Source organism: Pantherophis guttatus, chromosome 1 (genome assembly GCF_059756535.1).
Source record: "Pantherophis guttatus breed Tessera chromosome 1, ASM5975653v1, whole genome shotgun sequence".
NCBI lineage: Eukaryota > Metazoa > Chordata > Lepidosauria > Squamata > Colubridae > Pantherophis > Pantherophis guttatus.
This window is the reverse complement of record NC_142063.1, coordinates 190,017,315-190,044,731: the sequence shown is the minus strand read 5'-3', so window position 1 is coordinate 190,044,731 and position 27,417 is coordinate 190,017,315. Positions and strand designations below refer to the sequence as shown.

Sequence of the window (27,417 nt, the reverse complement as noted above, 5' to 3'; positions counted from 1 at the left end):
CTGACAATAACTTTCTCATAAAGATGCAAGAAAGCAAAAGAAAAACCCAAAGAAACTCTATAACAAGGAAGAATCTAGGCGAAGAAGGAACAATCCCTAAAAGGAGAATAATGGCACAGATAGACCAGTCTGATGAGGAAGCATCCAGACAGGTTTGTCTTCCTTGGATGGATGGAAAGGGCACAAAGCAGAAGACTGACCAAACATATTTTAAAATGATCATTTTCAGATCTGAGCACCAGTCTAGTCTTGTTGCCAACTCATTGCAATGTCCACTGGAATATCTAAAGTTGGCTTTAAAAAAGACAGCTCTGACCAGCAGCTTAGCCTGCAGTGTGGAAGTGTCCTTCGCAATGAATTAATTAATGGGCCAGAAGCAAGAGCAGGGAATCAGGGAACAGGTATCACATGGCTAGATTGACATTAAGATTGTATTTTTCCTGTGAGAAAAACTTATCTGTGAGAGTTGAAGCTGGCAAGCCTGGAAATAAAGAATGTGGGACCAGGCATGGTCCTGGGGATCTTTAGTCCACCTTCTCTAGAAGTGGGGTCAGAGAAATCTCAAGAGTTCATGGCCAGCATGACAACCATGGGCCTCCCTTGGTTATCCAAGGCCTGAGTGGCCAAGGCCTCCCAGATGGTGAAATTTGGGGTGATTAATTTCTCTTTGTCCTGCTGTCTGTTAAAGAGGCAGTGGTTCGCCCTCTCCTCAAGAGGCTATCACTAAACCCTAAAAAGTAAAGGTTCCCCTCGCACATTTGTGCTAGTCGTTCCCAACTCTAGGGGGCGGTACTCATCTCTGTTTCAGAGCCAGCGCTGTCCGAAGACGTCTCCATGGTCTTGTGGCCGGCATGCCTAAACGCCAAAGGTGCACGGAACACTATTACCTTCCCACCAAAGATGGTCTCTATTTTTCTACTTGCATTTTTTATGTGCTTTTGAACTACTAGATTGGCAGAAGCTGGGACAAGTAACAGGAGATCACCCCGTTATGCAGCACTAGAGATTCAAACAGCCGAACTGCCGACAACCTCAGCGACTTAGCCGCTGAGCAACCGTATCCCTAAACCCTAGAGTACTAGAAATTTTGCTCCAGTTTCCAACTTTCTCTTCCTGGAAAAAGTTTGGTAGAAGATGGTTGTGCAGGTGCTTCAGAGAACCCTGGAGGAAATGGATTACCTGGATTCTTTTTAGTCAGATTCAAACCAGGGCATGCGACCAAAATAATATATTTAAGATTGGGTATGACTTCTGATAGGAGTGGGATTGGAGCAATGCATTCATCCTTGTTTTTCTTGACCACTTATTTATTTATTTATTTATTTATTTATTTATTTATTTATTTTTGTCGAGTACGTATTAGATAATATATATAAGTATAAGCATAAATTGAATACCTAAAATGAATACAATTAAAGGAAATATTTAGGGACGGTAGGCACGCTGGTGCTCTTATGATATCGAGAAGGATACCATAAGTAACGGTACTGAAAGAATGGATGGTACTATATTATGCTGAGGGGTTTTTTCCCTTTCTCTAGGATAAATCAAGGAGCCTTGATAGTACAGTGGTTTAGTGCACCCTGTTATTAACACAGCTGCCTGCAATTTCTGCTGGTTCGAATCTCTCCAAGGCTCAAGGTTGACTCAGCCTTCCATCCTTTCTAAGGTAGGTGAAATGAGGACCCAGTTTGTGGGGGCAATAAGCTGATTTTGTATAAAATATACAAAAGAATGAAGGCTATTGCTTAAGGCATTGTAAGCCGCCCTGAGTCTCCGGAAAAGGCGGCATACAAATCAATTTTTTAAAAAAAATAAGTTCCCGTCAGCCTTGATAGGGGAACAGAGTTTCAGCTCCTGGCCCGCTGCTTTGTGGGGTCCTGCAGGTCTCAGTTCTCTCTTCTCTTGGTGTTTAACATCTACATGAAGCCACTGGGTATAGTTATTCAATGGAATGGAGTAAGGTATCAGCAGTATGCTGACGATACCTAGCTCTACAGCTCCATTCCTATCTGCCCAGGCAATGCTATGGACATTCTCTCTTGGAGATTGTGGGGATTTGGATGGGAAAGAACAGACTTTAGTTCAACCCTAACAAATCTGAGTGACTTTAGGTATTACAATCAGTAGTGGATTGCTCCCGGTTCAGTCCGGTTCTTGCAAACAGGTAGTAATGGCAGCGGGAGGCTCCACCCACCTGCCCAGACGTCATCATGGACCACCTGCACATGTGCAGAAGAACACGTGCTCCTGTTGCGAACCGGTAGTAAAGGTAAGTGGAACCCACCCCTGATTACAACTTAAAGGACCCATGGTAGAATGCAGTATTGCAGGCTAACTCTTTCACAGCCAGGAGTTTAATCTTGACAGGCTCAAGGTTGACTTGGCCTTCTGTCCTTCCGAGGTTGATAAAATGAGGACCAAGATTGTTGGGGGCAATATGCTAACTCTGTAAACCACTTAGAGAGGGCAGTAAAGCATTATGAAGTGGTATATAAGTCTAAGTGCTGTTGCTATTGCTACAGCTTCCTGATTGCAGGAATTTTCCATCTTTAATTCTGAATAGAGTCATATTTCCCCAAACAGAACCAGCACATACAGTCTGGGGAGGGGGGGAATTCATGACTCCTATTTGAAGAAAAGTTGGCAGCTATGACCAGAGGGATTTTTACATAGCTTTTTGTTCTTCACTTGTACCCATTCCTAGAACATGAGGCCCCGCTTGCAGTCACCTATGCTCTTGTCCACAGGTGTCAAACTCAATCGTGTCATGTGATGTATCATGACATTTTTTGCCTTTGCGGAGCTGGGGTGGGCGTGGCTTGCACGTGATGCATCCGGCCCATGGGCCGTAAGTTTGACACCCCTGCTCTAGTCACTTCCTGAATGGGCTACTACAATGGCCTCTGCATTTCAGACCTGATGCCCTTGAAGACCACCCGGTGCAGAAAGTAACAGCAAAAGCAGTCATGGTTCTCCTCCTTTGTTGCACATTACATCTTTGCTCCATGAGCTCCATAGATTTCCAGAGTGCTTCTGGGTTCAATTCAAGGGGCTGGTTGTGACCTATAAAGTGATTTGTTCGAGGTTCCATCTATTAAGGAGTGTTATCTGGTAGAAACTCAGAAGAAAGCCTTTTCTGTTGTGGCACTCATGCTTTAGAACATCATGTCCCTAGAAATCAGATTGGTCCTGACCTGCCAGGTTTCTCTAAGTCCTTAAACACTTGGTTCTGCCACTGGGGCTGACGGAAAGAGGTGGAATTCAGTCCATAAATTGGTTGTGTTAATTATTCTTGATAGATTTATTTTCACCATGGCTGTTCTTTGATGTTTTTGTTTTGTTTTTACCTTTCTGTTATTTATATTTTTGAACACAATTAGCTGTTAGAATAATTTATTTGCAATGGGTAGCCATTGCATTGAACTAATAAATAAAAACTCATCAAAACATGAATATGTCCCTTCAATCAATGTCCAATGTCCAAAACACCCAGCAAAAAGTCCCTCAATATGTAATGGCAGGAGAAAGAATGCTTAAAGCAGAAGCAACCATACTATAAGAAATATTAAGAAATTAATATTAATGGTTTGGAGAAGAGTGAGTGGGGATGGTTGGGTAGGTGTGATATTAGATACATGAGACTAAATCCTTGAAAGTTGAATCAAGAGGTGACTTCACTTTTTTGATGCTTAAATCTTCCAACTCAAAAATGCTGATGTGATTTGAAAAAGTAGGCAAAGAGGCAATAACACAATTCAACCCTATTTAATGCTCAATAAGTTCATCTTACAAAAAGTGAACTTGCAAGGAAAAAAATTAAGAAACAGCAGGAAGAATAGCTTTAAGTCTTATACAGGAAGAGAGAAAATGAATGCTTGTGCTTTTAGATTTTATCTTCCCCAAAGTAAGATGTATGGCAGCTACTGCAGAGAAAGCAATCAGATTCCCACTTCAGTCCTTACTAGTACATGCCTAGAAGTGCAAGTTGCTCACTGGTGCTTTTTCCCTCTCCTGCCATCCTAGCAGAAGGTCACTTGCCAAATAACAAAGAAGAAAACATTGCTGGGAACACTTGGAGGGAAGAGAAGGAAAAGGTTGACACGTCAAGGGTTGGATTCTGGAAATCTGTCAGATCTGGGAAAGCCATGTCCCAAAGTCAAAATCAATATTAAATGGATTCTAATAAACCAGTTCTCATCAAGATGAGTCATAAGAGTTTGTATGGCAGTAACAGGAAAGGCCTGTGGAACAAATGCTCGGGAAATACTGTTAAATTCTCCTTCTTAAAATTTTTCTTGTATTTATTATTTCTTACATGTATACAGTAATATTATGGTTTCCAACTAGTTAGTTTTTTCTGGTCTGGGAATATGTATGAAAGATATGCAAAATATTTAACATATGAGTGATAATGCATTGCTGTCCTCATCCTTTGGTCATCATGTGATGGAATAGCCAAAAGAAGCCAAGAAATCAATTTCTGATATTACAACATAATTTCTACAACTGTGTCTATCAGAAGCCTTTAGAAAAAGAAAGTCTTACTACAGTCAACTCTGTTCCATACAATCTAATTCATTACCCAGTTTCCAACAAGCTGCCCTTTCAACTTTCCCCAAATTCATAGTCCAGCATTTGCTGATAATATTTCATCAAACTATTTCACTCATTTAATTTACAGTGTAAATAACAGAAATCAAATGACTATTCACCCAGATGGAATAGCAATAGCAATAGCACTTAAATTTATATATCGCTTCATAGTGCTTTACAGCCCTCTCTGAGCAGTTTACAGAGTCAGCATATTGCCCCCAACAATCTGATTCCTCATTTTACTGATCTCAGAGGGATGGAAGGCTGAGTCAACCTTGAGCTGGTGAGAATTGAACTGCCAAATTTCTGGTAGTTGGCAGTCAGCAGAAGTAGCCTGCAATACTGCATTCTAACCACTGTGCCACTACGACTCCACGGTTAACACTTCAGAGGAAAGTCGGAGACTATTACTTAGCTATGTGTTCATTTGTTCTGCAGGCAGCATCTAACATGCAAAAGATAGATTTTGCTTGGTCAAAACAAAGCAGCAGAATCTGGAAAATGCCACTAAAGCAAAATAATGTCCAGAAATATAAGGACAGTTTCTGGTATTTGCCGCAAGTCTGTTCTCAGTTCTGAAAAAAGTATATTGATTATAATAGGTTTGCAACCGTGCATGCTTACATACTATATATTATACCGTATACATATTGTATACTACATTAGTAAGCCTATAAAATTCTACTTCATATACTTTTACCCCCAAAAAAGTAAAATTAAGTAGACTTATCATTCTCAAGAATTATATAAATAATCAGAATACATAATTTGAAGCAGAGAAAGGAAAGAAAGATCTTTTAAATGGAGTTTAATGAATTGCTACTTGTGGAAGTAAATGATCAGTTGCTTTCTCATAAAGGAAGAATGGTGAAACAGTGACATGTCATTTTCTCAATATCAGAATTTCCCCGAACTATCAACTATGTGTCAACATGAATTTATTTTGCTAATGCCAACAAAGTTAGATGCCAACTGATAAGACATTTTTTGAACCAATGCATGCAGAACTGTCTAAATTCCTTAGAGATGTCCACGTATAAGGAAAAAGGTGAAGTCCCATTACTTTTCTGACATTTTGTACCTCTTGTTAATAGCACCATTATTGTAACCCAACATACAAGAGGCCATTAATGCATTTTTCTGACTGGCACCATTATTTCCAGTGGAAAGGGAAGGGCAGTTTGCATGACATGATTAAAGCCTTTATGTAGAAGCATGCATATACTGCACAGTGCCATAAATCTTAGCAAGAGGCTGTCAAGTAAAATTGAAACCACTTATCTGACCTATCTGCTCCTCCTCAATACATACTTCTACTTAGGCTTCAGTTGACACACTCAAGATTCTGCAATTCATATTTACTTTAGAACAGAATGGCTGCATGTGGTGTAACAAGAAAATGGCAGCATGAACTGAATATAGTTTTCATCTCCAAAAGAACAGGAACTAACTATGTGAGCTAAACCAAATAGCTGATCTGTGTGTGTGTCTGTGTGTATACACACATACCTACACAAACACGTACATTTGCTATTTAATTCATATTCAATATGATCAACAGCAAATATACAAAATACAAAATCATTATGTTTCTAACAGAATGGTTTGGGAATGAGGCAATAAAATGGAGAATATTACTTCAGACTACAGTTTAGTTGTTAAAATCATGAGCTGTACTGGCACAGTGGTTAAAATGCAGTATTGCAGGCTAATTTGTGCTGACTGCCGACTGCCAACAATTTGACAGTTCGTGTCCTACTGGCTAAAGGTAGACTCAGCCTTCTATCCTTCCAAAGTCAGTAAAAAGAGGACCCACAATGTTGGGAGCAATATGCTGACTCTGTAAACCACTTAGAAAGGGCTGTAAAGCACTGTGAAGCAGTATATAAGTCTAAGTGCTATTGCTAAACTGTCCACAGATAATAAAAATCTATAAGGGAAGTGGAATAAAGATAATCATTGATGGCAGATAGAGAATAGATATTTATTCTTCCTCAGAATGAAATTTATGGTGCTCATTCATTAAAACTAATTGGCAGGAAATTTAAATCCCAAATTCACAACTTCAGACTATAATTTCTTTGTATGCATGTATTCTGTGTGGAACCCTTTGCAACATGACAATGAAAATGTTTCAATGATTGTAGTAAATTCTCTGTGCATAAAATTACTCTCTATATGCTTCTTCCCAGGATACAAAGCTATGTATTCCTACTCCTGTTAGATTACCAAAATTTACAGAGAACCCAAATCATTATTTCCAATTCCACAGATAACATTTCTGTTAATTATATAAACCATAACTCATGATTTTAACAATTAAACTGTAGTCTGAAGTAATATACTCCATTTTATTGCCTCATTCCCAAACCATTGTTAGAAACATAAACCTATCTTTACACTCACATGATTCACATGAATAGTCCCTAACTGCATTTCTCAGTGTGAAACTGTCAGCATTTCCAGTCCCTCAGCTATGTAAGGTGACAGACTTGGCAACCATTTGCATCACTAAGAAAACAAGCATTCCGGTAATATATAGTTGTGAAGACAACTACACAATCTTACAGTTTAATTATCTTCTTCACAAATATTTCTTTCCTAGATCATTCACATCAACAGCGCAACACAAGTAAGAGCAGCCCCATCTATTTAATGCTGCCCAGACTCTTTTGTGGCAAATAGAAATGGAACTCTTGATTGCACTCTTGCCCCCAAGCATGGTGTGGCTTCTCGGATACAATAGCAAATAGACATCTTGATTGTTTACTTGTGCAAAAGCTGCTAGATGGTTATCACAGAACCTCCCTCATTTCAGACCTTAATCCAAAAGATGGGAAGGTGGAAACCAGTTGAATACTATGGGTGGGGGAGGGGGACTTTTAAGAGTAAAGCCACTTAAAAGTAGAACACTGGAACTAATCCCTCAGAGAGGCAGTGAGCTCCCATTCATTGAGTGTGATCAAGCAAAGAAAGGACATCTGTCAGTCATGAATCCTTTCTCTTATATTCCTACAGAGAACAGGAGTTTGGACTTGATGGCCTACTAAATGGACCCTTCTTACTTCATTAAGTTTGCGAAGAAAACTTGCCACCCCCTGCCGGCTAAAAAATCTATTTTGTCTGCCTTGTCTCTCATCCTGAATTTGGCTCCAGGACTTCAGGAAAATGTATAGTAGTGGCTGAGATGAGAGATCAAAAATATCAAAAAGTTGATACCTGGTTGTCCCAGGTTTCCCTTCTCACAATATTAATTAAAGAAAGGAATGACAATAAGTAGCACATGGCCAGATCAAGACCTATCTACAAGCCAGGAAAATGTAAAGAAATCAAATTCTATATTCATTCATTCTTGGTATGACTGATGCTAATTAAATGTCTCCCACAGGCTCTATGTAAAAAGGACCAACTTACAGTCCCTGTGCCAAGTTAAAGTTTTATTCTCCTATCATTTCCACAAATTCATTTATTTAAATAATGTTTTAGTTTTAAAGGATCATCCCCAGACTATTTTCTCATCTCCTAACCCTGAAACCATTTTCTACCTATCATTTCCAGAAGATAAAAGGTAAAAGGAATTACTGCTAAACTGCAAAGACCTCTATAATGAAAAGACTAAGTTCATGAGCTGCCTCCATGAGGGAAAAAAAATCTACTCAAACTGAAAACTATGCAAGCAGATTTTCTTGTCATTTCCCCCATCTACCCAAATTTACACTAAAAATGTTTCTGTTTACTTTTATTTACTTATTCAATTTGCTACGCACTGCAATGCAATGACTTGGCAGATTATATGTCTCCCAACTGAGGAAATCATAAGTAGTGTATACACAGGCTGAATTGAGGAAAAATTGGGTATTAATTATGCTTACTAGAATTTAAATACACCCAATAGACATGAATATACCATCTGCATGAATTTATTTTTGGCCTTTGCCCTGAACTTTTTCTGAACAGCACAGAAACAACCAGTTTTTGGACAAAAATGGATCTTTTTTTAAAAAAAATCACTTGAATGTTACACAATGTGCGTGTGTGCGTGTGTGTGTGTGTGTACACATACAGTACATACAGTAGAATTCCTACAGCAGTCCAAATATGGACCAAAGGGAAGAAAGACAGAGAAGTGTAAACAATATTTATATATTTTTATTTCTTACAGGTATTAATGGAATGCAGGGATGACACATCAATTGATTAACTCCATGTGATTCAAAATAACACAACTCAGAAATAGTTTAAATTATTTTAATTCTTTCATAAGGACTGAAGAGGCAACATGATTTCTTTAAAAAAATCTGGCAGTATGGAAGAAGTATCTAACTGCTAGTCCATATTCCAATAAAAGTTATCATCTTCCTGTTTCAACTAGCTAATAGCCCATTGCCTGAAGAACATGAAAAGAGACCATAATAACTCAGGGAAAAAAAATCTGTGATTGTGATCTCTGATTGCAGCAACAGAGGCAGGAAGAAGCATCATTTATAAGAAAGGAGCTTGCAAAAATAAAGAGACAACAGAAAGCAATTAAATACAGCAGGCCTCATTCATATTTATTAAAATGTGGTTAACCATAGTTAAGAATTAGTTCCTTTGCTGTGCATTAGATCGGCTGTTCAGTTGGAAAGCATTTAAAATTATATATTGCCTCTGCCTGGCCTAAGGTTTATTTATTTTTTTCACTTAAATGTACACAATATTACAAATTTAATTTTAAGCTGTTTGAATCAGTCTATAAAAAAGATTTGATTATACCTGAGTGTTCTGGCCCCAGTTTTTCCATATCTCAGTAATCTTGGCGGTAATTGGCTGATTAGGTCCCTCACACTCCATCTCTGCCTCAGTTTCCATGGTAATGTTACAGGAGCTATTATAGATGAGAACTTCATCTCTTTCCACTTTAGGGCTGAAACGAGAAGGGAGGTTAAATGGGGTGTCATCAATCTTAATGAAATGCAATTATTTTTACTCTTATTAATCATCGCAAGCCATTAGCTTGTGGCAACTCCAGACCACCATTTGTCAAACTTTGCAAATTTCTGTAATTTTGTTTCCATTCTTTTATTGTTTGTTTTGCTTCCCCCCTCCCTACACACACACATACACCTTTATCTGCAAACCTTTCCAACAAAAAAATACACATAGGAAACATTTCTTAGAGATGCTGTACTGCCAGCCTCTCAAAATAACACACATACACGTTCACTTCTAGGGCAGAAAACTAAAGAGAATAGACACTGCTTGAGTCAAAGATGGAAGTAAATCCCAAGTAGCTATTTTTTCTTACTCACACTTAATCCTGGGGAATGAATAACTTGCAACTCCCTTAGGGCAAGTGCAGAAATTGGAAAACCATATAACTGGCTAACTGGTCCCTAATTCCAACTGTGAAAAAATGAGCTCATTTAGGGTTCCAATTCCTGCTACCCAGCTGATAGCAATGATGCTTTCATGCTAGCACTGGAACATTAACTTAGTAAATTAATTAAACTTACTTAACAGCCCAGGCTAAGCAGATTCGATATATGTGCCAGTTAGTTTAGTGGGGCCCCTTTCTATACAATCTCTGTTCACATTAGGAAGTGGTAGATGGAGTGAGAGATACTCATAATAATCAGGGGTAAAACAAATAAAGGGTCATTCTTAATTAGCTCTCCTTGTTGACAGCTGCCTATTAGAGTGGCAAGTGTTTAAGATTCTAATATCTATGTCTATATACCGAACAATGATTAGTTTGTGTTCCAAATGCCTTAACAAATTTCAGGTTTACTAATCCTTAAGACTGTGTGAAAGGCAGTCAGAACTTTGGTGCTGAAAGTTTGGCCTTTCCTGTCATCACCAAAACCAGGGAAGCATTTCCTCATTAGAGTTGCCAACTTCTTTTTACTCCTGTGACTTAAGATGTCACTATGAAAAGATGAATCCCCATCCCCACAAGCCATGTTTGTATCTGCAAAAAAGAGAATAGTTGCAAGATTGCCTTCAGCAATAATTATTGTCTCGGTCATCAGAGGAGCTAATAAAACTGTTTATTAAATCACTCTGCAAGCTGGCCACAGGACTGTTACATTCTCACATTTTGCTACTCTTTTTGAAATCTTAACACCCCAAAAATTAGCAGGAAATGTACTAAAAATCTGGCCTGTATCCTGGGTACCCAAATCATTACAGACATCAAGACAAGACATCATTTGCTATCTACTGCAGGCCATCCTTTTTTTTTTTTTTACTAATAAATTAATCCCAATCAAGTAAAATATGCTTATAAACAAATTCATTGGGGGCAAGGAGCATGTGGACAATTTTGGAAATTGTAGAGAAATTGCAAAAAGTATAAATAGTAAGATCTCAGCATGGCAGAAAACCCAGATTACAGTTTACTACATAGATGTCAGGTATACCTTAATTATTGTATATTCGAAACATGGAGTGTTGCACAATTGCAAACTGAATGGTGATAACTTTCAATAATGTAGCCACTTCCCTGAACATCAGGCCAATGTATGCCATTAAGAAACTGATGTCTAGTTAATCAGGTGGGACAGTGATTTGTACCTTAAAACCAGGAATTGGCAACATACTGCTTTCCGAATATGGTTAGTTGCATGAGCCTTAGCAGTGATTGAGTATCATGAGAGTTGAAGTCCAACATTTGAAAGGCCACTGGTGGTCTATCTCTGCCTTAAATCCACAGTGAGTTTGCTTGCAAGATCAATGCTTCATACAATTACTGATATTGCATTTTTTATGCAGTAATTCAACATAATTACTTCTACATGGGGCTCCCTTTGAGGAGCACCCGGAAGCTCCAACTGGTCCAGAATGCAGCTGCGCGGGTGATTATGGGGGCGACATGGCGCTCCCATGGAACACCTCTCCTGTGCGAGCTGCACTGGCTTCCGGTGGTCTCCTGGGTGCGCTTCAAGGTATTGGTTCTCATCTTTAAAGCGCTCCATGGCTTAGGGCCTAGGTATCTATGAGACCACCTTCTGCCACCGATAACCTCCCACCGGCCAATATGCTCCCACAGAGAGGATCTCCTCAGGGTGCCGTCGGTCAAGCAATGTCGACTGGCGACCCTCAGGGGGAGAGCCTTCTCTGTGGAGGCACCCACCCTCTGGAACGAGCTATCCCCAGGCATACGACTGATCCCGGACCTCCGTCCTTTCCACTGGGCGCTGAAGACTTTCTTATTTCAGCAAGCCGGGCTGGCCTAAAAAATTTTTAATGGGTTAATTTTATCGGTAAGGGGTTTTAAATTGGGGAAGCCAAATTGATTTAATTATTTTTAAAAACTATTTTAATTTTCATATTGTATGTATTTTAATCTTGGCTGTTCACCGCCCTGAGTCCTTCGGGAGAAGGGCAGTATAAAAATTTAATAAATAAAAATAAATAAAATAAATAATTGAGATGAAGAATTTTTTTTTTTTGTATACCTGTATTTCATAATCCCTATTTTTTTCCCCCTCTGTGGTATTCTGTAGATTTTGATTTGGACCAGGTGCTATGTATTTTGAAAGAAATGTGTAAGATCCCAGCTAGAGTTAGAAAAAGCTATATCTAACCTGAGAAGGAGGCCAGAAAAGTTGACAGAGGTCTTGTTAGACCTTAAAGAGGAATAAGCCAAATCATCACAAAAGAATAGGAATGGGGTGGCTGCTGTAACAACATCAGCATTTGCTTCAATTTGGATGTCACACTGGATGAGTGTTGCACCAGCTGCTTTGCAGTCTTCGCCATTCTCTTCTGCAGAATATGTCAAAGTACAGAGAACTGCTATAGATGCTGAAAAAGGAGGGTTGGGGAAGTGAGAGGACATCAACAATTAGAGAAATATAACAAGAGTCTCATTTTCCTGATTCCCTTGGTGATGATTTACAATAGCAGTGTGATGGTGTTCCTGAAAGGCACAAGAAGGCCACCTCGAAAATTGTCTATCCCAATTGAACTATTTTCCACACTGACCAATCCTGGATTAAACACATTAAGCACAGTGCTTAGGACATCAAAGGAAGGGGAGAACCACATTTTTTGCCCCTGGGCTGTCATGCCCTTAACTCTTTCACTGCCACCCTTAGTTTTCAGCAGTTATTGAGACTTAAAAATTTTTTATTGTATTTCCAAAGTTAAAACACAAACTTCAACAGATAAGAGGGGAAATAACAACAAACAAAGCAAAAATTATAGAAGACAAAAATATGCATTAAAAATATATACATATATTGTCCCTCCAGTTGAATACTGATATGTACAGTATATTTAAATATATATATAGTTTGCAAAACTAAGGTCTACAATTGATAAACTACAACTCTACTTGCCAGGTAATTTGACCTATCATCTATTTACTGTCAAAAAAAAACCCCAGTTAACAGGCAATCCAACAACAAAACTAAAGTTAAAAGGCCTCTGTTAAATCTATTACTATATTTCACACACAGCAAGTCCCCAATGGCTTCTAATCTACCATAAATCATTGCAATCATTATCTCTGATCTTTCCAAGATCAAATATTTTTGACTGATTATTAATAATAACATTTTTCCTTAAAATTATAACTGGGATCTTTCCCAACAATTACATTTCATTCCCCAAAATCATCATTCTCTGTTATGAATATATCCACAGCATTTGTTTTTCAGAAGTTTTTCATGCAAGTTGACCCACAACATCTCTTAACAGTTGTCTTCTGATTGAATATAATAAATCTAATCCACAATCTCCATCAGTTTTCTTGAGAAAGTCCAATTCATCACTAATCCATATTGCCTTCACTAAACCTTTTAAATCCATGCCCCTTTCAGCCTTCTCCAAAGAGCCTGCAATTCTCAAAGCTCCTTTTCCTTCAATTCTGTCAGCAACAAATTGACTTCCAATACACCCAATTGCAACTTTGATTTAGCTGCTGTTACCTATACTTGAGTATCATCCTTAAGTTGATTTATGACTGTTGTTACATCATCAAGTCTTTTATCTACATTTTCATTCAGAGCTTGTAAGTTGAAAAGCAAGCGAACCGGTAGTAAACCAGTTCAGATTTCACCACTGCTTCCAAGAAGATTTTGACATTAGGTTGATGAGGCTCTCATCTTTCCTTTGTATCTCTTTTTGTTGGCATTGTAAAAGGTATGTAATATATAATGTTAATCCTTAATGCATAGTTGTTTTCATTTTAATATAATCCAAATTTCTTTTATACCTGGACTTTCACAACAAAACATAGGCAATTCCTCTCAAGGACCAAACAAGTAAATGTTCTATAACAAAATATCTGCAGGAAAAATTAAGTTAACATTTCCCACAGTAGAAAGTAAATAAAAAAGAAAGAGAAAATTCCTATCTCTTTAGAATAAAAAAAGAGATCAGAAATATATTCAAAAGTAAAATAAAGCAGCAAAGTTCTTTTAAAAACTGGTAAAATACAAAATCCTTGCAGTAGTCCAGAGCAGATGTAAATCAAATCAGATTACTTTCATTACCAAGGAGAAAGTCTTTACGCCTCGGCTTCCATGAGGTAAAAGCAAAAGTGTTTCCTAACTATAAAGTAAACCAATAAAAAACCAATAAAAAAGGTAAAAAGTTCACAGTCCAGCAAGAGGGTATAAAATAAATTAGTGTCCAACCAGACAATTAATTAAAGTTGTAGTTCAAAAGCAAAAAAAAAAAAAAGTTCAAAAGTGATGTTTAAAACAGGCTACACAAAACAAAAACCACCTTGCTGACAGGTAAAGATGGAGACCCAACCCTCCAAATGTGTTTTTACTGAGAATTGCAATTGTCTAGATCCCTCTTCCCAGGTAAGTACACGATCATCCAAGGGTTATCTTGGGTCATTCCTAGTTGCTCCTGTTCAAATCTGGGGAGTGTGCTGTCAAAGAGCTGGCTTTGGCAGCAAAGTAAGCTGTTTGTGAGCAGGAAAAAAGTCCATCCTGCCACTTGGCATGCCATTTTCTGGAGGACTCCAGCAATGATTAAATCTTGATATCTTTTCAGTTTAGCAACGGAAGGATTGAGGAGCACCATTTGGACTGTGCTTGGGGCATCCATTGGCCTTAATCTGGCCCTGATACTTACATTAATTTTATTCCTCTAATTCTCAACAATATTTTCATAGATAATAGACAATTTTAAAGGGTTCAAAAGGGTGATTTATCCATATAAGCAATCTACATGTACCATATTATGTTCTGCATTTACTTTTTTTTTTGTTGTTTTAAAAATCACTTTAAAAAAGGGAAGCCATTACAGCACCATATTTTGTCCACAGAAGAATGAATTACAGTATACTGTCTTGGTATGTTATCTTCATAGGTGAGAGGGAACAAGTTTAGAGACAGGAGCTCCCATTAATTTAGAAGATGGTCCACCTATAAGTTTTAGCTATAAAAATGAGACAATCCCCATTTTTGATTGCCCTGCAGCTGAGCTGAAAATAAATGGCTCAGGGCCCAACAGGGACAACACTTTGAGATCACTGGAACACGGAGATGATCCTGGAGTTATATAAATATAAATATAGAATTGATCTAAGTAAACACTGGTGTTAGTTAGATAAGCCTTGATATTAATAGTTTTGTTATGAATACCATTATATCAGTCAAAGTGACTGTTTCATTATACTCTCCCATTATAAACCACCATGGAAATAGTTTTGATTAAAAGACAGCATATATGTGTGTAAATTATATACATATGTATGTTATACATATGTGTGTGTGTGTGTGTGTGTGTATGTATACAGACACATAAACACACACTGTATATATACAAACACACCTATACATGTATATACATACTGTATATACGTCTGATTTTGGACTGTTTGATTGGATGGCTGTTGTTACCGAGACATGGTCTTTGGTTTTAAGTACTGTCTGTGTGATGTAAATTAGTGTTGTCTTGTTTGGATGCTTCTGAGTCATGGTCTGGTTTCCGCCTATTTGACTGGCTGGTTGTTGTTAATGAGACATGGTCCGATTTCTTGTGAGCTGATGGGTTATGATTTTTGTTGTTCCGTAGTGGGGTGCCTGTTTGTTCATTTTAAAATGCTATCCGGGATCACGGTTTATGCAGTTCTTTCATTCTCAGCGATTGGTAGACTGGATCAATGTCAATGTGTCTGCTTATTGGCTTATTGGTGGAAAACCAGGCTTCAAGGAATTCTCTTTCTCTCCTTGATTTCACCTGGGTTACAACTATGGTCCCAGTTAGATCAAATTTGTGTCCTTCTGAGTCTTCGTGGATGGACATGAGGGAAAGTGGGTTATGTCTTTTGATAGCCAGGATGTGTTCATGCAGTCTGGTTGATAGTTTTCTTCCTGTTTGGCCAACAAAGTTCTTTTCACAGTTGCTGCACTGGATTCGATATATGACACCTGATCTTTGCGTTGTTTCTGTCTGCCCTTTTGATTTTGACAGGGTCCACTATCCCTCAAGATAAATAAAAATATTATGGAAATAAGATAACTATAAAGCTCTCAAGTCTATTGCTTTATATTATAAATGAAGGAAACTTGACAGTTTCCTATTTGAGGTGCTACAATTTCCAGGATTCCTCAGCACTGGTAACATTGGTTGAGAATTCTGGATCAGCAACATCTGGAAAGTTATGGGTTCCCCACCAGTGATGAACTCATTTTCTTAAAAATACATTCCATTCAATTCAGTGCAATTTACATGTTTGTGTGTGTGCATACCTACACCCAGACACAGTTGCACTGTAAGTTGAATAAAAAGGATAAATTAACTGAATGTAATTTTATATCATACCCTAACAACTGTTGACTATGGAAAAGAAAAAAGAAAAGTCACAACCTCTATACAATTCTTAAAGGACAATAGCAGCATCTTAAATCAGTTACTAAATCTGCCAATTGGAAAGGTCAATCCGGAGCTAAAGACTCTACTTCTGTTCTTGTCTGTGACACACAGTGGAAAAAGGAAGAGACATAAAGATTTCAGCACCTTTGTTGTTAGATCTTTCAGAGTTCTACAGAAAAAAAATCCGGAATCAATCATAAAAGAGGTATATATAACTGAAGCAATCTGATTCCGGGAATTTATTCTGAATATCTGAACTGCAGGGTACTTATTGTCCTTATTAAAAAGCATTTCCTGATTGTTCTAGGATTTTTAGCAGTACCTATTGTACTGATGACATCCATTTTTTTTAACATCACTCTTTTTCTCAGCTTCTCAGCTTCCCCTTCTGAAACTATCAACTCAGGTTTATTTTTATTTTTTTTCTGCAATGAAGATGATGCAAAGTATCCATTCAAGCTTTTCTGTCATCTCTTACCCTTGTTTAGTGTTTCTTTGACTCTCTTCATCTTGATCTCTTGATCTCCTAAAATTTCTTCCATTTTAATCTTTCTAGCAATAGATTTCAGAAAATCTCTTTTTATATCTTTTACTAGGTCCTTAACATTCATCATCAGAAGTTTGTGTTTTAGGGTTTTTTTCTATTTAAACAAAGCTTTCATATCCTACTTCAATGAGGTTAATAATCATAATGTTACCATCACTGATGCACTTTAGGAAGAAGGCAGCAAGAGAGAAGATCAGCAAGGCTTCATATTCTGAGGAATAAAACTAGCTGTAGAATAACAAATGGGGTCTTCCTATCTCTTCAGGCCACATAACCCTGCTAGTTTGAAGCCTAGACAAAATGCTTTTTTGCTATTTGCAAAAAACAGCAAGAGGAGATTATGTCAGCAATCGTCTTAGCCTATTAACTGTTCCAGTACTACAGTGCAATAAACAGATGCCAAACTGACACAAATCTGAGACAGGATGAGCTGTTTCTTACAACATACAGTATTGCTTGATGTATGAACAAGTATCTTTTTCAGTCCATGAAACCACCATCATCATGTATCTTCTCAGAAAAATGCAGACCTAATCCTAACCCAAACAATCTGGGGCCTCAGAATATTTTCTGTTCATTAAAAATATTTTGATTTTCCCACTCTAGCCTTCCCTGTGAGGAAAAAATGGTGTAAAGATTTTGCCTATTCTTGATGTTCTTCCTTGGGTTCATAACCACATAACCAATGTTGACTATTCTTCTTAGCCTGCCTTTGATTTAGCTCAGCTGGTTTATTGTAAACTAAAAACCTCTTGTTACTCAAACTTTTATTTGCAGGCTGTTTCTCAAGTTCTGTCTTCTTCTACTAGCAAAAGTAATCAGTTTGAAGCAACCAGCATAACACATATAATAAAAATAAGGAAAACTCTCAGTGCGGTATCAGTAATAGTAATCAATGTTCATTTACTGACATCTAATGGTAGTTCAAAATATTGCAAGATCTAACAATTAACTACATTTCTTATGAATGAATAAAATCCAACTGGGAAATTCAATGCAATCAATGGTTTTTCTGTTTCATAACTTAGCTGAACTCATTTTATTCTGATCCTTAGAAAAATTATTTTTCTATAGTTTAAAGTGGATGTTTCCTAAATTATTTACCACAAAAAAGATATGTAAAATGTTAAAGCATTGTGGGAATCTTGGCAGAGAACAGTAATTCAGAAATTATATATAATTTATAATGGTGAGTTCACTTGTTTTACTTATTCACTTTGCTGATAAGCTAAGACAGGCAAAGGAAATGTTTTGAAAACTTAAATTTACACTAGCTTACTGTTTCTTCCCTGAAAGTGGATATTTTCCATTTGTTCTTGTTATTAACTCCAGGTTATTTGACATGTTTATTATTTCAGTATTTTACAGATAAAATAAGTAAATTTATCAAATATTTATTCATTATTAAAAACAAATTGTGCTGAATGTTGACCTTACCTTATCTAATTTTAGATATGGATGTTTTTATAAGGACAAACTGGTTTTGTAACATCCTTTATCAAATACGTTTCTGAAAGACAGCAGTCTTCTGTAGAATAAATTGTTTCCTACTAGCACTTGAAATATTCTCTCCCCTTCTTTTTCTTTTTTAGGAACAAATTGTCAGTTAATTGATTATGTCTAATGTCTCTCTCTTGGCTCATCTAGCCAATGGAGGTCTCCCTGGTTTCTTTAGCATTGTATCAAAGAATCAGTTACTCTGGCTTGTTTCTCTCACCAGAATAATCAGAGTATGTACTATATTACTTTGACTTGTCTACAGAAAAATAAAAAAGCAACTTTACATATAATGCTAACGAAACATATTGATATACAATTCTACAACTTTGGCTGCTGATTTTAACTTTTTGGGAAGAAGATATTTATAAAGGGAGATTATGGTTGCTTTAGAAAGGTAGGTATTTGCCTTATCATAATATTGGCAGGATAACAAGAAAGAGTATAACAGGAAAGAGTAACAAATCAAAATGCATGGCTAATTCTAGGGCATTTTTCACCTAGTTTGCCAGGTATCACATTTTCTAGATTCTAGAGAAGGGAAGGGGAGGGGAGGGGAGGGGAGGGGAGGAGAGGAGAGGAGAGGAGAGGAGAGGAGAGGAGAGGAGAGGAGAGGAGAGGAGAGGAGAGGAGAGGAGAGGAGAGAAATTAAGTTCTAACTTCCTCGTACACTTAAAAAAAACTGTGAACACTGTTTAAAAATTATTAAAAATATTTTCTTTCCAAGAAACAAATTGAATAAAAAGAGGATGAAACAGACCTAACAGTCAATAGATATGCATGTGATGTGATAGAAATCAAGATCAGTTTATACTTGGTTAACCCTATAACATTTTTCATGGATATGCCACTTTCTTTCAAGTTCATAAAGGTAAAGGTAAAGGTTCCCTTGTACATATGTGCTAGTCGTTTCTGGCTCTAGGGGGAGGTGCTTATCTCTGTTTCTATGCCGAAGAATCTAAAGACGCCTCCATGGTTATGTGGCCAGCATGACTAAACACCGAAGGTGCATAGAACACTGTTACCTTCCCACCAAAGTGGTCCCTATTTTTCTACAAGTAGCAGGAGCTCACTCTGTTACTCGGCGCTAGGGATTCAAACTGCTGAACTGCTGACCTTCTGATTGACAAGCTCAGCATCTTAGCCACTGAGCCACCGCATCCCTAAATTCATACTGAAGGACAATTCCTAATTTCTTACCAGTTTCATTCATTATATTTAAAATAGCAGCAAGAGAGTCACAGTAATCCTTTGTACCCACAGCAGTGAGAAGCAATTGGTAGTGCAGTCAGCATATTTTCTTCCTCTATCATTCTTATCAGAATTAACACATTTCAGTCATTCAACTGACCATTCAACGGCCCCGTTAAGCAGCTCAAATCAGTTGTGGTGGTCACATTCAGCATTTCACAAGGAGAACCACAAATGGTAACGGAGGTATTTCCTGGAGAAAATCCATTTCCGTGTATATATATTTCTCTTCCATTAAGATTGCCTTGAAAAAGAAATAATGTGCATAGCGTTTCACAATTTGCTATTGCTAAAATTTGTCAGCCACAGTTTCCTATAACATTTTGGAAATACATGTATTATGTTCTGGAAGACAGTCAATAATATATAAAGATAATGACTTCCCTTGTTCCTTTCACAAATCTTTAAGGAAAATAATATGACTGTTCAAATACTTTGGCCACCTAATGAGAAGGAAGGACTCACTGGAGAAGAGCCTAATGCTGGGAAAGATTGAGGGCAAAAGAAGAAGGGGATGACAGAGAATGAGGTGGCTGGATGGAGTCACTGAAGCAGTAGGTGTGAGCTTAAATGGACTCCAGAGGATGGTAGAGGACAGGAAGGCCTGGAGGAACGTTGTCTATGGGGTGTGATGGGTCGGACATGACTTCGCAACTAACAACAAAATATGTACAAATATGTACAAATAAGATGGCATATAAGTATGAAGAGTAAAACCTTACACAAAGTGTAAGCAATTTTCATTGGTTCTTTTCAATTTATTTTCTTTTATTCTGGTCTTGGAGTGGAGCAGGAGAAAATCTTTGTTGGTAGGGGTTGTTTTTGGAAGTTTTTGAGCCTTTCCAAAACTCACCCAAAAAAGAGGCTTAACATGCCTACTTTCAATTTTGATTTGTATACAAAAAAATTGATTTGTATACAAAAATTTAAAAAATCATTCTGTGTATGCAGGATTTTGAGAGGTTTGGGGAGCAAAAAAAAGTAGAGCAGCTTACAGTGTCCTGAGTCTCTGATTGTGCATCCCTGTTTTATCACTCCAGACAACACAACAGATAAACTCTAAAACAGATTACAAGAAATTTAAACTGTAGTATACAAGCTGATTATTAATAATCTATTAGAATCCCACTGTTATCACATGCAGAGCTACTGCTTTCTATGATGTATCTCTTTTAATGTGATGTATTAACACCTTGTAATATCCTTCATTTGACACTTAACACGTGGTCTTGCTAGCCATCTACTTTCATGAAGCATGTTTCCAAATGTAGAATGACTAAGAAAAGTCAACACAAGGTGGTGAAAGTCAGCTATGATACTTGGACTTTGCTTCAAAGCTAGTAATGGGATTTTGAAGCTCAGCTGGTGCAGCATTTATTCTGTAAGTAATGTGATATCACAAGTGTGATTTTTGAACATCAAACGAAAAAAAGTTTCTTACATTTTGTTGCAGGAGAACAGATTGTTATGAGAAAACATAAACATGATCTATGACTTGCAAGGAAAACCATATGTTTATCACTTTGAGGAAAAATTCTAATCTAAAAGAAACAGCAAGTTATTTCACAAAGACAACAAGACTCCAACCAAATATAATTCTGAAATTCTAAGTTTGCCTGCTTCTTGCATCAATTCAATGAGATTACAGACTTCTGCTCCCCAGAAGCATCCACATACAGTACTTACCATGGCTGTTTTTCACTGTGATAACTGTCAGGACTGAAGTGAATACCAAACTGGAGGAGGCCCAGCCCCTCTGCACAATTCCACCTGTCACATTATATTCTCCAGTAGAAAGCTGAGGAAGCACACATTGCAAACTGGTACTTTTGCTAGTAACATTGATGCAGGAAGAGCCTCCAATGAAAACGTACATGTCTTCCATTTGCCTAACTTTTGAAATCATTATTGTGAGAAACTGGCCTGTGAAAGGCAGAAGGGAGAGGAAAACTGGGGTGAATTCTTCACTGTAGCTTATTTCCCCAGCAGGATACGACATATTGTCTATGTTGAGCCCCACGATTGCAATGCCTTGGCCTGAAGGCACAAGGCACTTAAGGGCCCAATATGTGACTTTGGTGAGGAGACACTTCTGATTTCCTATGAGAACTGAAGTGCTGGTCCTGCCTTGAAGTGCTGTACCTTCTAAGGTCAGGAGGCCTCCGCCATTGATACTGAAATTCTGGGGATAAAGATGGAGCACCACAGGAGTAACTCTAAAGATATTGGAGTCTTTCTGTCTCAGGCAGGCTGAACCCCAGCTTCTGCTCAATACTGAAATGCTATGTTCTTTTGCATCAAGGCTGTGCATCTGACATTCAATACTGGTTTTGTTCAAGAAAGTTATATTGCAAGGGAGATGTCCATCCACCTCTATAAGGATTTCATCCCCTGCCCAAACTAATTTTTGAATTCTGATTGACAAGTAAATTAAGATCCCAGAAAACCTCACAGTGACAGCATCAATAACAAGAGTCTTGTTTGCAAAAAGATGAAACGAGCAGTCTCCTAGGCAACAGCTATACATTCCATTGACATTCACTGTGATATTAAGAGCTTGGTGTACATTAGGAAATTGCTGATCATCCAAAACGGGATCACTTGAAAAAAGGGCACATATTATGCTGTGTTCGGTCGAGCGTTGGATATCACAAGACAAGTTGCCTGTCAGATTTACCCAAGCAGAATTTGACCAAGATTTGAGAGAATGGCCAGATATTGTGAGCAACTGCCCACCACACACTGAGCCACGAGATGGAGAGATAGTCTTTATCTGTGGGTATATGGTAAAATGCTGCATCTCAGCCGGTATGTTGGCAAAGCCCATTTGCTTCTGGAGAACTCTCATAACATAGTGTCCTGGTTCTAGAAGACTTAGAGATAAGGAACACTGAGACCAAGTTATAGAGTGGTTGATCTTCTGTACTTCAAGGGGACATTCCACATGTCCCAGGATAGCTACTGAATTTGTTACATTGATTCCTTCTACGCCTAGGTGCACTCTATTGTTCAATATTTCTGTTTCAATGTTTATGATATTTGGAGTTAAAGACCTGTTGTAAAGAAAAGTGTAATTCTTAAAGATTTTCATTTGAAATGGGTCTACCAATGACTGGTTGCCTATGTATACTTCTATATCTGCCAGAAGATTTTTGAGAATGGTATTAGATGGCTGAGTGGGTGGTGGGGTCCGACATAGAATTTTATCTTCAGTTAGGCTGATTGTAGCACAGGGCTGAAAATCAATCAGGACCAAGACCAAGGCTGGGCTGTTGCTAAAACCTGTTCCAGAAATGGTGAGCAATGTTCCACCTAGGAAAGAGATAAAAATGTTAGTGGATGTTAATTTTTTTCAAAATTAATATAATTTGAAAAATTTTATTTCTATTGTATTAATTTGTAGTACAGAATAAGATGCCCAATGAGGCAACCCAGTTAGAGAGAAGCTTGGGATGTTAATTGTTTCAGTGTTTTGTTTTTTCCAGTACTTTAAATTCTCTATATATGTTTTATTGGTGTTTCTGAATTTTAAATTCTATATTAGTGGTTTATTGTTCTGAGATTTTGTCAATTTACTACAACACTGATATAAACAAAACCTTAATACAAAGAGCTGCAGTGACGCAGTGGTTAGAATACAGTAATGCAGGCTGACTCTGCCCCCTGCCAGAAGTTCGATCCTGAGTGGCTCAAGGTTGACTTAGCCTTCCATCCTTTCAAGGTCAATAAAATGAGGACTCAGATTGTTGGGGACAATATGCTGACACTGTAAATAGCAAAAGCACTTAGACTTATATACCTCTTCACAGTGCTTTACAGCTCTCTCTAAGCGGTTTAAAGAATCAGCCTATTGCCCCCAACAATCTGGGTCCTCATTTTACCGACCTCGGAAGGATGGAAGGCTGAGTCAACCTTGAGCCACTCAGAATCGAACTGGCAAGCTGCTGGCAGCTGGCAGTCAATCAGAGATAGCCTGCAGTACTGAGCACTGTGCTACCACACTTCTTAGAGAGTGCTGTAAAGCACTGTGGAGCGGTATATAGGTCTAAATGCTATTGCTATAAAGAATAAAATCATATTCAATCTCCATTTTCACTAACTTTACCTATAAAGCCCTACATGGCATGGGCCCAGGGTACCTGCAGGACCACCTTCTGCCTGCCTCCCACTGCCCTGTGTGCTCACATAGGACTGCCCTCCTCCGGGTGCCATCGGCCAGACAATGTCGGCTGGTGGCACCCAGGATGAGGGCGTTCTCTGTGGGTGCACCGACCCTCTGGAATGGGTTACCCACGGGGCTCTGGATGGCCCCTGACCTCCGCTCTTTCCGCCGTGACCTGAAGACATGGCTTTTCCAACAAATTTGCTGATCTGATGGGTGATTTTTAATTGGGGGATTTTAATTGATTATTTTGGTAGCTATTTTTATTGTTTTCATCGTTTTAATTTCTGTGAGCCTCCCCGAGTCCTTTGGGAGAAGGGCGGCATATAAGTATAAGAAAAATAAATTAAAAATAAATAAATATGAAATAGATTGGGTCTCAAGTCCTTCACCCTTTGGTGCCTTATTTATTTGTTGGGTAACCCAAATTCTCCATAGTAACCCATAGACAACCTGTCCACAACCAACTGAGGGGAAGAAAAAATCAGCACTTATACCAAATAAACTATGAGGCCTAGCCTATGCATTACTGTTCTGAATGGAAAAGGTTAAGGGCAGGAATGAATCAGCCTTGGAAAGTATTTCTTTTCTCTATTCTGACATTAGGTGCTGAGATGCATCTCTTTGCTTTCTTTGCATCTAAAGGAGATGGAAGCCATTTACTCTTTAGGGGAAGCCACCAAAACTATTTTGTTTTCTGAAATAAGATTTAACTCCACTCTCCACACTTATTAATTTTGCTAAAATAATTAGCCCCCATGAACTCATTAATGGTAATTGAAAAAAGAAAAGGAATTGGAAGCAAAACTGGAAAATGAGATTTGAGGATAGAAAATCATATTCTAAAATATTAATTACAAAATAGAAACCAAATGGCTTAGTTTAAGATTTTTCAGTGTAAAGGTGATATATTATATTCATCCCTTAAGTAGCTAGAGGATTTAGAAAAAAATAGACATGATACAAATATAAATATTGGACCATCTGAGCTCTCTCATAGAATAGATTGCAGGCTTCATCCATTAAATGTGAGGATAGACTGCAGGCTTTATTCATTAAATGTGTATTCATATTTTCCAGAGTCTCTTCTCAATCATCCCAAGTTTTTTCTTCTTAAACATATACGTACAAAGCAATGACATTATTTACCTAGGAAGGAGCCACAACATGGTTCTATTCTGAAGATCTCTGTAACATACTGGATTGATGGCTCCAATCTGGAAAATAAATAAGATTCTTATTATTAAGTGAACATGTTCCCCCCCCCCAATCATCTGGAAAAAGTTTTAATTCAGTCTTGATTAACTCAAATATCACTTGCCTCAATGGAAATGGCAGATGTGATTTGCAAGATATTCAGTTCTGGGTTTGGACATGATACTGTATGTACAGAAATGCATATGTTCTTGAACATTCACCAAAAGTCTTGCCTACCCCCTCTGCTCAATTGCATGTGATCCTCAGCTGACTGAAACAAATCTATTTTCCTTCCAGCTTCTCATGCTAGCCTACCAGAAGATCTTAGGTGCACTGTTTTCAAATAATAAATCTATTTCTCCATTTTAAGAGAGAGAGAGAGAGAGAGAGGGAGGGAGGGAGGGAGAGAGGGAGGGAGGGGGAGGGACTGCAAATACAATATTAGACATTTCATAATAACCTAATCAAGAGAAAATTATTTATAGAGCTTTTGGTGTTGCCCAAAATACTCTCAGATCCATCTTGTCAACACATGTTGACAGATAGGCATCAGGTTCCATTCTCATTTGTCTTATTATTTCTCTTAAAATTCTTTTATATTGCAAATTTTAACCATGAAAAATCAGAGCCTCTTACCCACTTGTGTTGAGTGGGAGATGATGGAGGAATATTGAAAGTCTATGCAATCCTTCTGCAAGAGAAGGCAGCAATACACTGATTCCACGATCTGTTACTGTTTGAATTTGAACGGCAGTGTCCCCAATTTTGACCTTCATATCAAATGGAGTATAGTTGGAAAATGAAGAAATACCTATCACAAGCAGCTGACCTCCTGCAATGAAGAAAAAAAACCAAACTAGACAATACTTTTTTGTTATAGCTAGTAACCCGCTACTCTCATAACAACCCTCTTCCACAAATCCCGATGCCCATATTCTGTTTTATTTCCACATTGAAAGGTTGACAATATGTTTGTGTTTTAAAACATTGCCTGAAATAAAACTGTCTTCAGAGAAACCCATTTGGTTCTGCTTTTTATCTCCAAAAATACAGTTCTGTAAGATAAGGGGAAGGTGATAAGCAGGACATTGAGGCAAAAACTGTCTGACAATTTAGCCTTAACACCTGGCAATCAAATGCATCGTGCTCTTGATAAAAATCCCGCAACAAATCTCAGTGGCTGTTATGTCTCCATTCATTCATTCTACCAATATGCAAGTTATATGCTGCACTTAAAAAGTATTCAAGGTTAATATGGGATTTTCTTTACATTGACAATCGTCTCTCCTGTTTGCACTTGCAGCCTTGACAGGTATAATTGGGTATTAGATAGCCTCCTGGATCTCTCAATCTTTTTCCTTCAATGATGTGCCTAAGCAAATCTGCCAATTGGAAGCATAACTAACAGCTGGGAATGTACTAAGCAAGCACAAATGTTTTATCTAGGTCTCATTGAAAGGAAAACCCTGAAAAGGGAGCCTTTGAGACATTAATGAGAGAATCCTGAGGGTAGCACTTTTTGTATCAAAATTATCCTACCTACCCAACATGATGCCTAGTGAACAGAACAGTTGTGATCTTTTTTTATTCTGAAGCACTAAATTTTAACAACTTTATTGCCTAAATATGCAAAACACTTTCAAACAATTCACTGAAAGATATAAATATTGGAAAAATCAAATAAGAATAGAAGGAAAAAACAAAAAAGAAAACCACTTATTTTTCCCTTTTTACCTGTTATGCCACTTTTATTTCTGTTCATTGACACAATGCATGGATTTAGAGAAGAGTTATAGGTAAAAGCATTGGCAAAGACAATCAACTCATGTTCATTAATTAGGGTTAGATGAACAGTAATATCCTCTCCTCCTTTCTAGGAGAAAAAAGAATGACAAAATATTGATAATATGTCTGTCGTCCATGAAATAAACTAAGCACCAAGATTATGTGGGGAAAGCCCACAATAAAGAAAAAAATCTTGCAGAACTTATTCTAAGGTTTTGAAATCAATCTCCCACCTGTTTCTGCTTCTTAGAACTGCTTTCCAAAGCACTCTGACATTGCCAACATTCTACTCTCAAAAACAGTTTGTGGCCAACCTTAGCTCTTCTTCTTTCAGGTCATAAAAAACAAGAATAGCCAACCAGCTGCCCAATAGGAAAAAGTAGGTACATGCAAACACTAAAGCGGGGTGCCCAACCTTGGCAAACTTTAAGACTTTAAACTTGGCTGGCTAGCGAATTTCTAGAGATAAAGTCCACAGGTCTTAAAGTTGCCAAGGTTGATACCTCTGCACTAAAGACAGCCCAAGTGGCAGCTTGAAGGACACTAGCAGAGAGGATGC

General features: G+C 37.8%; 1 protein-coding gene across 5 annotated transcripts in view; it reads right to left on the bottom strand.

The window, feature by feature from the left end:
• PKHD1 (PKHD1 ciliary IPT domain containing fibrocystin/polyductin) overlaps positions 1–27,417 on the bottom strand; it is a 285,011-nt gene that overhangs the window by 208,933 nt on the left and 48,661 nt on the right. For all 5 annotated transcript variants that reach the window (XM_087882250.1, XM_087882249.1, XM_087882251.1 and 2 more), the window contains exons 29-35: positions 26,808–26,946; positions 25,710–25,905; positions 25,026–25,093; positions 21,401–23,026; positions 19,815–19,958; positions 12,165–12,384; positions 9,352–9,502 (exon numbers count right to left, since the gene is read on the bottom strand). In XM_087882250.1, the coding sequence (XP_087738376.1) occupies positions 9,352–9,502; positions 12,165–12,384; positions 19,815–19,958; positions 21,401–23,026; positions 25,026–25,093; positions 25,710–25,905; positions 26,808–26,946 (2,544 nt within the window). The remainder of the gene's footprint in view (positions 1–9,351; positions 9,503–12,164; positions 12,385–19,814; positions 19,959–21,400; positions 23,027–25,025; positions 25,094–25,709; positions 25,906–26,807; positions 26,947–27,417) is intronic.